Source organism: Macrobrachium rosenbergii, chromosome 48, assembly GCF_040412425.1.
Source record: "Macrobrachium rosenbergii isolate ZJJX-2024 chromosome 48, ASM4041242v1, whole genome shotgun sequence".
In the NCBI taxonomy this organism is placed as follows: Eukaryota; Metazoa; Arthropoda; class Malacostraca; order Decapoda; family Palaemonidae; genus Macrobrachium; species Macrobrachium rosenbergii.
Genome location: NC_089788.1, coordinates 36,101,747 through 36,115,767, shown reverse-complemented (window position 1 = coordinate 36,115,767; position 14,021 = coordinate 36,101,747). Strand labels below are relative to the sequence as shown.

Here is a 14,021-nt window from a genome sequence, read left to right as displayed (position 1 = left end):
ATTCAGAGCCTTTGTCCTGGTATTTTTCCGGAATAACTTTTTTTCTGTGCATTTGACAAAGATATTACTAAGCCATAATATACTTTACATCCCTACCTAATTTTCGGCAGCATTCTTTATTGCTTATATTAGAAAAAAGTATATTCATAAGAGTAAAATAAAGCAGTCGAAGCCAGTAGCAGAACACTCTAATGTATGGGTTCAAAGTTATACGTGACGTAAACGTATGACGTCCCGACTCCTCCCACAAGGTGATGACGACAAACAGCTGTCTCTGAAATTCTGAATGAATTATATTTGTTCAGTCCTTGTCAAGGCTTCAAGAATGGAGAAGTCATTGTCGACGTGGTTGCAGGACAGCTGTTGTGATTCGACTTGCACAATTGTTTAGAAGTGAGGAGGCACGTGGCAAACCCTACGTAAGCTGTACAGGTAAATGAATGATAGGGCCCTTTTTTTGGGTAAGGAGTACACCCGGACATCCAAGGCTACCAAGTTCTCGTCATTTGTTGACTTTCATAAGGTGCAGAAAGATAATTGTATATGCTCTATAAAGCAATAGTTGTTGACTTCTTAGAAAAATATAACTTGCGGAACAACATTAAAACTTGCTATGCCAAAAAAAAAAAAAAGAAAAAATGTCATGGATTATAATACATCACTGAATGACCTCTATAGGTCCCAGTGCTTAGGCTTAGCCCGAAACGCCATAATCCACCCGTTGATTATAATGTCAAGTTTCCTCATATGTAATTATGTTCAATAAAGGATCCATGTAAGGGCATGTCATTCCATATGATCGCTCCTGTCCTCTTAGTGACAGAGTACAACAATGGCTGAATTGTAACGTTATAATGAAAGTTGTTTTCATATTCCACAGAATATTACCGGCATGGTGGTTCGATTTTTGGTAGGCTTTTTTCTTCAAGGATTCTAGCACTCGACCTCATGGCATAAATCCTATATACTACTACTACTACAAAGTGTAAACAAGGAGTATTGGTTGTATTTCATTGTTGCCAGAGGCTGAGACTTTTTCACGAATAGCCAATTATCCATCGAGAAGGAGGCAAGTTAATGACGTCATAAGTTACGCCATTATATCTTCGAAAGACATTCCTCTGAGTTTGCTGGCGATGTCCACAAGAAGTCGGTGTTACTCTTATAATTACCAGAATTATGCAACTTTCGTAGTACAGAATACAATAAAAAATTAGGTAGGGCTGTAAGATATCCTGTAACAAAGTGTCATCTTTGTCAGGTACATTGATAAAATTTTATTCCGGAAAAACACCGGGACACCGGCTGTGAATTTCATATGCAAAAAAAAAAAAAAAGAAAAAACAATGAACATTATTACCCTTGGTTATGACAAAAGAATCGTTTTATGAGAAAATTTAACAACAGTGGATTGCTTCATTAATGATAAGAATTCCAATAACATTTCTGCGGAACTGAATTTATTTCTTTTACGGTGATATTATGTAGGTTGCGCTAACATTTTATCTTCACTTCCCACTTGCTGAACCAATCACTTTTCAACTTTCAATTTCTTTGCCTTGCCTTCTATGTCAGTTCAGGTGCTTAGCTTTCGAGGTTCGTTTAAGTCCGACATTTCTTTATGGAACTGCGTAACTGGTTGTCTGATGACCATTGGTGGCCGCTGGATGAGTCTTGTTTGGTGGAGGTGTTTGGCTGCTAGCCAGGTCTCATGACATTTTCCAGGGTGTGTACAGGGGAGTGCGCTGCAATTCGTCGGTCTGGGGTCACCCTCCAGCTCCTGTCTCACGCAGCCTATTGGATTCTCTGCCATTCACCAGTCGCGTATCAAGTTCGGGTCGTCTTGGGATTCCATCCTATCGTTGATCCACTCAGCCAACTGACTTCTTTACAAGTTTCAAATGTCTAGGCCTCTGCTAGGATACCCGAAGGATGGCCTGACATGAACAGGACTCTCACGGGATGGATGTCAAATTTCATTCGGGCAGGCCTGTGGTAGGTTCTTGTGTTATTGGTCAGGTCACTGCACAATCCCCAAGACTGCCTTTGGGCATGGCTTCACCTCGCTTTGTCGTTATGATCTCAGGGTATTAATAGCTGAAGTAATGGAGGCAATGAGATCGACAGTAATTGTTCACCTGACAGTTCTCTTCTGTTTTCTATTAATAGTAGCCTAGTTAACACGACAAAGGGGTCAGCTTTGCTCTCCCATGTATATATATATATATATATATATATATATATATATATATATATATATATATATATATATATATATATATATATATATATATATATATATATACACTACAAATGTCGCTTAATATCCAATTCCCGTACCTCGGAAATAATATATGTATATACACAGGGTCGGTGCTAAAAATTGCAGGGCCCAATTAAAAATTGAAAATTGATGTGTTTATATTTCGTGTAGTATACTTGTTTCAACCAAAAAAATTAATAATAGGCTTAAAACTGACTATGTATATATATATATATATATATATATATATATATATATATATATATATATATATATATATATATATATATATATATATATATATATATATATATATATATATATATATATATATATATATATATATATATAGGGGGAATTATAACTGAGAAGTGGTTCGCCTTCTCATGGGCACGAACCACCGAACACGAGAACCAACGACATTCAGTGACGCACCATAAACCATCCAGCTCTCAAGAGAGGTATAAGTTGATACCGACTGTGCTGTACAAATCCCCGACGAGCGCAGGTATTTGTATTTAGTGTCGATATCAACCCACCTGCACCATGACAGCCATTTGATAGCTGAGTGGTTTAAGACGCGTCACTGAACGTCGTTGGTTGTTGTGTTTGGCTGTTCCTGCCAGTGAGGCGACGAACCGCTTATCAATTATGATTCCCCTTTGGTATACATACATACACACACACACACACACACATATATATATATATATATATATATATATATATATATATATATATATATACATATAATATGTGTGTTATGTGTGTGTGTTATGTGTGTGTGTGTATATATACATATATTATTTCCAAGGTAACGCAAATTGAATATTAAACGACATTTGTAGCTTAATGTTTGTACATAAAAAATCGCGGTGAGGTGATAAAAATTCATTCATAAAATATAAACGCGTTTCAAGCGCAGTAATCGGCTATCATGGTAGAAGCGGGTTGATGCCAACTCTAAGTACAAATACCTGTGCTCAACGGGGATTTGTACAGCAGAGTCGTATCAGTCTATAACCTGTCTTTATAGCCGAGTGGTTCAAGAAGCATTACTGAATGCCGTTGGTTCTCGTGTTTGGCAGCTCGAGGCCGTGAGACGACGAACCACTTATCAATTACAACTCCACTTCGGTATGTATATATATATATATATATATATATATATATATATATATATATATATATATATATATATATATATATATATATATATTATTTCTGAGGCAGAGCAAATTGATATTAAACGACATTTGTAGCTTAATGTTTGTGTATCAAAAACTATGGTGATGTGATGAAAATTCATATATATATATATATATATATATATATATATATATATATATATATATATATATATATATATATATATATATATATATATATTTTTTTTTTGTATATATATATATATAAATTTTTATATACACATATATATATATATATATATGTATGTATATATATATATATATACATATATATGTATGTATATATATATATATATATATATATATATATATATATATATATATATATATATATATATGATGGCTCAGTCTGAATGGGTTTTAAAGCTGGAAGTAGATGTAAAGAAGTGATGAAGTGAGACAAGGCCAAAAACAAATATTAAGCCTTTCAGCCGATCAGGAAGCAAGCATCTACCTCTCTTCTTGTTTATGCAGCACAAGTGGCCATACTCGGCAGTGACCACATCGGTTGTATTTCCGCTTTAATAACAATGAAATCTAGTACAGGCTGAGTTACAATTTACTGAAAAATTAATAAAAATGTAAGTCGAGTGATAGGCAAGATGAATAAGGTATGGAAATCAAATAGATTGATATAGCCCAGAAAGGTAAGATTATGCATTAGTAGGAGTTGCATTGCCATACGGACATAACTCGTGGTATGGCAGTGAAACAAATCCAAAAGAGTTTGTCGAATCGAGAGTAAAGCTTCAAGAAGAATATTAGGAGTCAGGCAGTAGGACGGAGGTAGAATTAATCATACCGTAAGGAAAATTATGGAAGTTCCTCACATACAGTAGAGAAGATAATGATCAACGGGAGATGGAAGTGGCTTGGACATGTTCTTCGCACAACCCATCAGGGATAGATAGTACGCGAGAGTGTCAGAGGAAGTGAAAGACCCCCAACTCTTCGCTCGCTCAGACTATGAAACAAGAGGCGTTGAAGTCCCCAATGTTTTATATATATATATATATATATATATATATATATATATATATATATATATATATATATATATATATATATACATATATATATATATATATATATATATATATATATAATATATATATATATATATATCATACATATTAATTAATTGATAATCTCTTTATACGTTGTCTCTTCCGTTATGCAGTAGGCTATTACTGTTGCCTTCTTTTGGCAGGAGTAGAAAGAAGAGTCCGAATCGTAATGAAGGTCCCCAAAACTGCAGCTGGAGAAGGAGGCGACGAGGACGTCTCACACGTCACCGTGTGCCAGCGGGACGTCTACGAAGTCCAGAACACGTGGGAAACTTTTGATGTCACGAGCGCCGTCAAACACTGGCTCACACACCTGTCCGAGCCTCAAGTCTTACAGGTGTGGAAACTTCACTGTCTAATTATTTCTTAAATATAAAGGTCGATGGGGTCAGATAATCTAGTGCTTGTATAGTTGAGGACAAATTGAAAACATGATACCCAACTAAAAAAAGGGGGAAAAAAAACTGGGTTGGGGCTTTGCTCCAAGCGAAGGTTTTGACTTCTGGGATCATCTAGATTTCGATTGACGAAGACAGAAAATACAAGAGGAGAAAATAATAGTTATTGTAAGATATCAATTTTTATACCTGATAACAAATATTGTCCTCAATACTATTAAAGCTTTGCCTTAATTTCCTCCGAGTTTTCACATCTCTATGAAGTATCAAGTTTTTGGTGAATGATATCACAAAACAAACAACAGACAATTAAAGATTAGCTTGAAATTTTCCTTAGTGTATTTAGAATCCATCTTGCTGACAGGCAGTTTAATTTCTCTTTGAAATATGCTATTGTACTAACTATCTACCGCCTACCTAGTGTTACATCAACCCCCAGCTACACCCTTTCTGGCTTTCAATTTGCCTTATGCCACTATTATAATAGCAGCCCAACTTCTCTCACTTATCTTGCTGTAGTTTTGATTCAACATTTAGGAACAAATCTGTCGAGGTGAACCTTGGACGTTTTGAAATAGGACCTGTGTGTCCTGGGAATCAGGTTTAATAATACTCACTATCAACTTCTTGAGGTTCTCTTTTCCTTTTACACAAACGGGCATTATGTAATATAAAATTTAACTTATAATGGATATGAATCTTTTATCTAATTATTATATCATCACTCATACATGGTCTACAACTTGAATACTTTGCAGCGCAGCAATTAAATCCAAATTGTCTGAATTGACATTGTGCAACTGGCAACTTTTGAGAACCTGCTGAGCTCCCTTGCTTGTAGATTATTATTATTATTATTATTATTATTATTATTATTATTATTATTATTATTATTATTATTATTATTATTATTGCTGCTGTTGTTGTTGCTGATGTCGTCGTGACGTAACTGATAAACAACATTTTACTTTGTGAAAAGAGTACAACGACCAGGTTACGACTCACGGGTGTGTTTCCTTCTCAGATCCATATCGAATCGGTGTTCTCGACGGCCGGCGAGGGAGGTGACCTGGACGTGGTCACTGCTCCGATGACGGACAGCGAGCCCCTTCTCCTCGTCTATTCCAAAGGGACGGCGCACAGCCTGAACAAGAGGGAGCTTAAGCAGATGATTGCGCACGAGTACGACGACGAAGAACATCATCACTCTCAGGTATGAGAAAGGGTTGGAAGTTCTTAATGCAAATTCCTAGAAACAATTAGGAAAGTGCGGCGCTGGGCCGCTTTGTGTGATGAGATGAGCAGAGTGGGCGCTGTGGCCAAATTCGTATGCTTGGGGATCGCCCTCGCCTGTGCGCACGAGTCCACCCAACTACGAACGGGTGTCTGTATCTAATGGGACGAAAAATAGGGCGTCAAACCAGCAACCTCGTCCATAAAGATTTGCTGAGAAACTGAAAGATTTTGCTCATCTGACACCGCCCATTGCTAAGGGGAAAAGTTGTATGGTGGAAAAAGGAATAATAATGATTTTAACTCACTTACAAAACTACGTTTTTAAAGTTCCATTTTTCTGTTTTTCTTTCTAATGATGAACCATTTCACAGAGTACGCATTCTCAAGTGTGAAAGGAACGATTAGGAGTTAATAAAGCACAGATCCAGCATCAATAAAAATAAAATAATTAGACAAGTCACTAACAAATCGTTTGTAAATCTGCATATTTTCTTTTTGATAAAAGAGCCTTTTTTCAGCAAATCGACTGAGTCGGCATGGATAGTATCGCAAACACAGCTGAAACATAATCTTAAGATGCAGCAGAAGTAAAGGGGTCGAACAATCTTCATTGGGCTAGACTGGTGATGTGCCGATATCACTTTTCCATATTCAGAAACTCTCCTCATCAGTGGTGATAATAATAATAATAATAATAATAATAATAATAATAATAATAATAATAATAATAATAATAATAATAATAATAAGTTATTTTTTGGTTGGCTGCCAAAATCAAGGAGGGGGTTAAGGAGGCTCTGCCTATGGGCTGGGAGCAGAATGGTTAATCCAGGAGAGTCTGGCTGACTTTAGAAGGCACTGATTGGCTTGCACCAGGTCACAGGAGTTCTGATCATAGGGTGTGCTGCCTGAGGTAGCAGGCGGCTGAAGGTTATCGCAGGACCGCAACTTGCTGTTCTCCTGAAGGTAGTAGGGAGAAGAAGGGTCTCCTAGATCACTCTCAGAGATGGTTTCCATTGGAGGATGTCGAGGGCCTCCTTATGTTGGAGACGGCCCCTGGGATAATCTTTCAACTGCCCACTACTTATGGCATAATAATAATAATAATAATAATAATAATAATAATAATAATAATAATAATAATAATAATAATAATAATAAAATAATAATAATAATAATAAATTCCATTAAACGGATTGATTGTCTGGGTGCCATTAAGTTTATGTTGCAGTTTTTCAGTTTCTCGAATGAGTTTCTTTGTAGCAGCAAGTAAATTATATAACAGCTGTCCAAAGTTCATTGATCCCTTAATTTTTTGTTATATCTCTACCATTTATTGAAAGCCAAATAAAGACGAGGGTACAATTATGCCATATTAATTACAAAAATTTTAGGCGATCTTTGATTGGCTATCAAAAGAGGGTGGCGCTTTTCTTGTTGGCTGAGAGCAGAATGGCTCATTCGGGAGAGCGTGGCTGACTGGCAAAGGCGCTGATTGGCTGGAACCAGGTTCCGGGAGTTCTGATCAGAAGGTGTGCTGCCTGAAGCAACAGGCAGCTGAAAGGTTATCCAAGGGGTGCACCTTGCCATTCTCTTGACAGTGTAGGGAGAAGAAGGGTCTCCTGGGTCACTTTCAGTGACAGTTTCCATCTGAGGATGGTGAAGGCCTCCATATATCAGAGGTGTCAAAGGTCAGTGTTGCTGTTCAAGATTTTCACTTTCCATATAGTCTGCTGGTGTTGGGGGCACTGCTGTGTTCCCTTATGTAGTGCTGGTAGACCACCATTCATATGGCAATCCTCTTGGAGAGGCAAGTCATAGTCATATCAATGTAGGAATGGCAGCATCCATTCTCAGGGCATGACATTTGGCAAACCACTCCTCTCCTCTTCATGGGGTCATTGCTAGCAGTGGGGCTGTTCCTCATGAGGGAGTAGACAGTCTTCTGATCGTTAAAGAAGATCATAAAAGTGACTGTTCATTTTTCGTGGGGGTCGTGGTTCTCCTGACTGATACCACCTGTCTATGGCAACCTGATGGTACAAATGGGTTTGGGGGACGTGTTCAAGCTCATGAGACATGATATTTCAGGAAAAAAAGTGTGAGAGGCCATGACAAACACAGGCATTCATGAATGCAGAGTTGAATTTTTCCAGGCATTCACTGCTGCCATTGAGGCAAAGCCTGATGTCTGTTCGCTTACAGTGGACTTGCATGTGAAAGTCTTGAGAAATGCTGGTGATATGGACATCCAAAAATGGAATGGTGCCATCCATACTTTTCTCTCATGTGAAGCGGTGAACCTAAGTACCCCTTAGTTCATTTTCGTTGGTTAAGTGCTGACAAAAGTGTCATCGTCATACTGAACGTATACAGCTGGTTTGGGTATCCTGCTGAAGACATGCTGCTCAACAACTCCCTCATAACAGCATATCAAGGGGAGAACTCATGGCTACTCTGTTGATCTGCATTTACATTTGCCCTTGTTGGTTGATAAAAGGGACTTCCTTAGTGCAGAGCTCATGCAGGCACCACAGGGATTCTTCTTAAATGTTCAGTGTTGGGGTAGAATCATCTCTGTAGACTCTCTCAAGGGCCATCCGTATTGCTCCATCCGAGTGCACATTGGTGAAAAGACTGTCCACACCCGACAACGCAGTGATGCCCTGGGGTGGCGCCACGTGAAGCTTTTCAAGAAACTCTGGATGAAGCAATGCAGAGTTCATTAGGCATGTAGGGAGTCAAAATCTTGTTCAATATCTCACCCAGTTGGCAGGTGGGAGTCAGGCATTGGCTTATTATTGGGTGGAGGGGATTGTTGGCCTAGTAGTTTTTTACATTTCTGTAGATGTAGCAAACATCTTAATCCCCAGTAATCTTGGGTAGGGTACAGTATCTACATTAATTGTCTCTGTTATGTGGTTAGCCTCTCTCCTAATGTCATCGATACGGTTCCTTGTGATGCTGGTACTCTTCTTGGCAAATCAGGACGAAAGCAGCTGTCTCATCTGCCCGATGGATTACAGGGTCCTCCCTCTCATGAAGTTCTTTTGTGATGCCCTTCATTTTTCTCATAATCAAGAAGCTACGGTAGGACCTCACTCATTCTGAGCCTCTGCCAGGAGGAGAGGCTGAAGATCATCAGTGGTTCTAATGAAGCCTTGGTCTTCCAGAGAGAAGATATAATCAAGGAGGACCACGATTTCAATATGATTAACCCTAGGCTTATGCCTCTCCAAGGTGTGGCAGTTCAGCCTCATCTGGAGAAGGGCATGCTCAGCAGCAGAGGGCTGGTAATCCATCTGACTGGTATATGTGGTGTGCCTCTTGGCTGGGATACATAGATGCCTACCATTGCAACATATGAGCTTCTTGTGCACAGTAAGTCAGTGGTGGGCATAGTCTCTACCTTGGTGAGACTTCAGGGCAAGGTCATTGTCATTCTTATTGGGATGCTCTGTAAGGGCATCACAAGATACCTCAGATGCACCAGCACCTTCTCTTCATTGCATTTCTTAATCACCACCTGCTGGTAGACAAGTTGGTGGCAAACCTTTTGAGTGTCCCTTGAGTTACTGGAATCTGGGTAATGAAGTTGTAGGTTTAAATACCCCAGAAGAAGGCCTTCTTTCAAGCAAACAGAAACAGAATGGCTCTGTGAATGTCGTTGAGTTTATATTGCAGTTTCTTAATCTCTCAAATAAGTTTCTTTTTAGAAGCAGATAAATTATATGACAGTTGTCCAATTTCATTTATTCCTTAACATTTTGGTAGTACTCTCTAAGATTTACTACTAGGTAAATGAAGCTAGGGGTACAATTATGTCATATTCATACCCACAAGCGGGTGTAAAGAAATTTTAGGTGGTTTTTTATTAGCTGGCTCCAGGTTCCAGGAGTTTTGATCATAAGGTGTGATGCCTGAAGTAGTGGGCAGATGAAGGGTTATCCCAGGGAAGCACCTTGCTGTTCTCCTGACTGCAGTAGGGAGCAAAAGGGTTTCTTAGGTCATGTTCAACAACGGTTTCCATCGAAGGATGGTGAGGGTCTCCTTATATCAGAGAAAAGTGTGGATGGCACCTTTCCCTCTCTGGAAGTCCATGTTGCCAGCACTACCTCAAGGCTTTCACACACGAGTCCACTGTAAACCAACTGACATTGGGCTCTGCCTCAACAGCAGCAGTGAATGTCTGGAAAATTAAAATCCACGGTCATAAATCCAAGTTCATTGTGCCTTCTCACTCTGTTCTTCCTGGAATACTATTTGAGCATGTCCCCCAAAATCTTGGTGGATAATATGTACTCCTACATTCAGGTTGCCACGGTGATGAAAAGTGCTGTTGACAAGTGGTATTGTCAGAAGAATCACACACCCCACAAGAATGAGAGGACCCTTAGACTGTTATACAAGGGCTACATGAACACTGAGTATAAGAAGGATGAGGCAGATGTGAAGAACATCATCAGTGCAAATGTAAGACCCACTGATGCAGACATAAAAGTCAACCTTATGATCTTCTATAGGGATCAGAAGATTGTCTTGTGTGTCGTGAGGAATAGCCTCGTCGTAGTGATGATCCCATGAAGAGGAAAGAAGTTTTTACGTATGTTGTGCCCTGAAAATGAATGCTGCCATCCATACATTGGTATGACTACATCCCACCTCTCCAAGAAGATTGCTATCCCCCTAGACAAAGGTTGGTTTACCAGTACTACATGAGGAAACACAGCAGTGGCTCCCATTGCCCGCAGGTTGTGAGGAGCACGAAAATCCTGAACAGCAACATCGCACACCTCCAATATGAGGCCCTCCTCATCCTCTGATGGAAACTGCCACTGAACGTGACCCAGGAAACCCATTTGAGAGATTGAGAACTGCAGTGTAAACTCAATAGCATCCAGATGGCCAATCTATTTAGAAGTTTGTTTGAAAGAGGGTCTTCTACCGAAATAATAATAATAGCCTGATAACTACAAAATTATTTAGAATTGTTGAAACAATAGGCATGACTAAAATTCCACAGGGAAATCTATCCATTATTCTAATATGTGAATAATGGTAAAAAACACTAGTTTTCATTTTTTCTGTTTCAGCCAACAAGAGCATTTCTCTTGATTTCTTACATGGAACTCATTTCTGTGTATTTTTACTGCTTGTGTGTTATAATACATTGTTTTCCTTTCATTTCTTACAGAAAATATCTTTAGTCCAAGCACACTGTTATTTTCAGAGTTATTTCAAACAATTTCTCATTGATTTCTTCAGAAAATTAATATTCGCGTTAAATTTTTCCTTTTCATCTGGCCAAGACACTAGCCTATTCTCTTTGACTTGTTGCAGAAAAGCAGGAGACAGTTTTATTTAGTATTTTTGTCTTACAGAAACTTTTTGTTACTGGTATTTATCACCTATCATACTCATAGAAAACAAGGCCTTAATTTTTTACAGAAAAGGAGAAGAAGACGATCATCGGACACAAAAGCCGAACAGTCATTGCCAACATCGCGGCCCAAGAGGAGCGTCGCGGAAGAGCTAGAAGAGGAGAGCAATATGATCTTTGATGGGGACACAATGTTCCCTGAACTTCCAACCCACGCTTTAACGTCGCTCGAGGGTAAGATTGCCTTGAATGGAGCATTTAGAGTAATCTGTCAATTCACTTCTGAAATATGTGGCTTAAAGAACAAGATTCAATTCCGGAAGAGAAAATGATTTTGGACCCGTTTGCTCAAAAATCCATTCGTCCCCTGTTGATCTAAGCAGTGAATTAGGGACTTTACAGTTATCTGACTTTGGTGGGTTGCATCCACAGTAGAAAATAACAAAGGACTGAGAGCGTCTTCCCATACAAAACTGGGAAATAATTAAAAGAATAACACCCTGAAGAGCTTCTACTCTACTCTCACCTCTAGAGGGAAAGGGCATATCATGATGTATATATATATATATATATATATATATATATATATATATATATATATATATATATATATATATATATATATATATGTATATATATATACATATTGTATATACATATACTGTATATAATGGTATGTATTCCCAATTTAAATCTTACATGGACAGCTACATAGAAGTTGCAGTATATAACTCTTATTTCTTTTTTCCAGGTCGTAGGCGACCCACTGGTCGCAAACGCCGCCTGAAAAATTCCTGTAAAAGAAAACCACTGAAGGTCGATTTCAAAGACATAGGATGGGACAAGTGGATCATTGCACCCCCATCATACGAGGTAGAGAGAGAATGGGGGTGGGTGGCAGTTAGACTGTATGATAATGATGATGAAGTATATTTATATCTGCACTTCTCTAATCAAAAGTCTCACCAAAGTATTTTAATTCTTGTAGTCGGGATTCATGATAAAATACATTTTTCCTCCTGAATATGTGGCATAATTCTGATGTTTTCGCTGATATTACAGGCTTATCAGTGCAGCGGAAAATGTTTCTATCCTCTAGCATCCCACCTGAGTCCCACGAAACACGCCGTGGTGCAGAACCTCGTCCATTCCTTACATCCAGACAGAGCGTCCAGGGCCTGTTGCGTGCCAACAAAACTCGGCCCCATCTCCCTACTCTATGTAGAGAACGGAACCCCGACCTATGAATACAGCTACAACGACATGGTTGTGCTCGAGTGTGGCTGTAGATAGTATGGGGCGTCTCTTATTCCAGGAGTAGTGAAATCTTTTTCCAAGATGGCCAAATGAAATTTATATATATATATATATATATATATATATATATATATATATATATATATATATATATATATATATATATATATATATATATATATATATATATATATAATATATGTACGTGTGTGTGTTTGTGTGATGATATGACAAGGCATTTTCTGGCCCCTTTTCGAGATGGCCCTAAATGACGTCGGCTTCAAGATGGCCCCTAATCAGTGAACTTTTCAGGTGTTTGTTTTGGGATCTGTTGAAAGTACCTGGCTTTTAGTGAGGTCTCCTATTTGTCATGGTGGTCTTCTACCATCAAAGTGGTTTTCATAACATACACTCTTAGTAGAAAGCAATAAAGTGTTAGCGTTGTAAAGTGACTTCGGCCAACAAAGACTGATGACAGACAGTAGGTGTTTTGTGCCATAAAACGTCGAAAGTATTGTTAGAGCCATCGACAGAAGCTTTAAAACAAAGACACTAGGGCATGTTATGCCTTGTGCTTTTTGTTTCTGTGGCACCTGGAGTGACTAATGGTTGTAGAAGGAGCTATGAACATCAATGTTAAAACACAGACATAATCCTACTTTTCACAGAGTACTTAAAATTACTACCGTAGTGATATATAAGAATTAAGAAGAACCGTGAGCGCGATGTACAGTAGAGGAGTACGAATGTTTGTGCAAATCCTGAGCAGACTCGCTGGATACCATAATGGGGCGGGAAAAGAGCGGCTAAGCCCTAAATATCAAAAGACCAGTTAGATTTTAAAAAAAATAAGAGTAAATAAATAGGTAAAATTTCAGGGAAGGCAAAGAAAATGTCAACTGAAAAACGTTGTACTGGAGTTAAAACTGAAGAAAGAACCATAAAAAATACGTGATTATACGGAAGTAAAACATCGTGTAAACGGAATAAACAGTTCAGAATCCGTGACGTGTCATTTCTTAAATATAAAATGTTTTAAATCGTTAAGTTTCCAATTAGTTTGACTAACAGCGGGCATCGAAAAGAACAGGATCATTTTTAATGAAGCATTGTGTAGGAGCCATATTTCTTCTTCTGTTGGCGAAACTTTTCCAAACAATATTGGCACGACGATCAGTTGACGCTGCACGGGCTCAGAATAAATGTGATGTA

General features: G+C 38.4%; 1 protein-coding gene across 1 annotated transcript in view; it reads left to right on the top strand.

The window, feature by feature from the left end:
• The window catches only part of LOC136831341 (bone morphogenetic protein 10-like), a 212,561-nt gene extending 198,749 nt beyond the window's left edge, over nt 1-13,812 (top strand). The window contains exons 3-7 of the mRNA XM_067091637.1: nt 4,682-4,875; nt 5,961-6,149; nt 11,621-11,786; nt 12,304-12,425; nt 12,615-13,812. Of these exons, the coding sequence (XP_066947738.1) occupies nt 4,682-4,875; nt 5,961-6,149; nt 11,621-11,786; nt 12,304-12,425; nt 12,615-12,845 (902 nt within the window). The 3' untranslated portion in view covers nt 12,846-13,812. The remainder of the gene's footprint in view (nt 1-4,681; nt 4,876-5,960; nt 6,150-11,620; nt 11,787-12,303; nt 12,426-12,614) is intronic.
• Nucleotides 13,813-14,021: the final 209 nt, after the last annotated feature.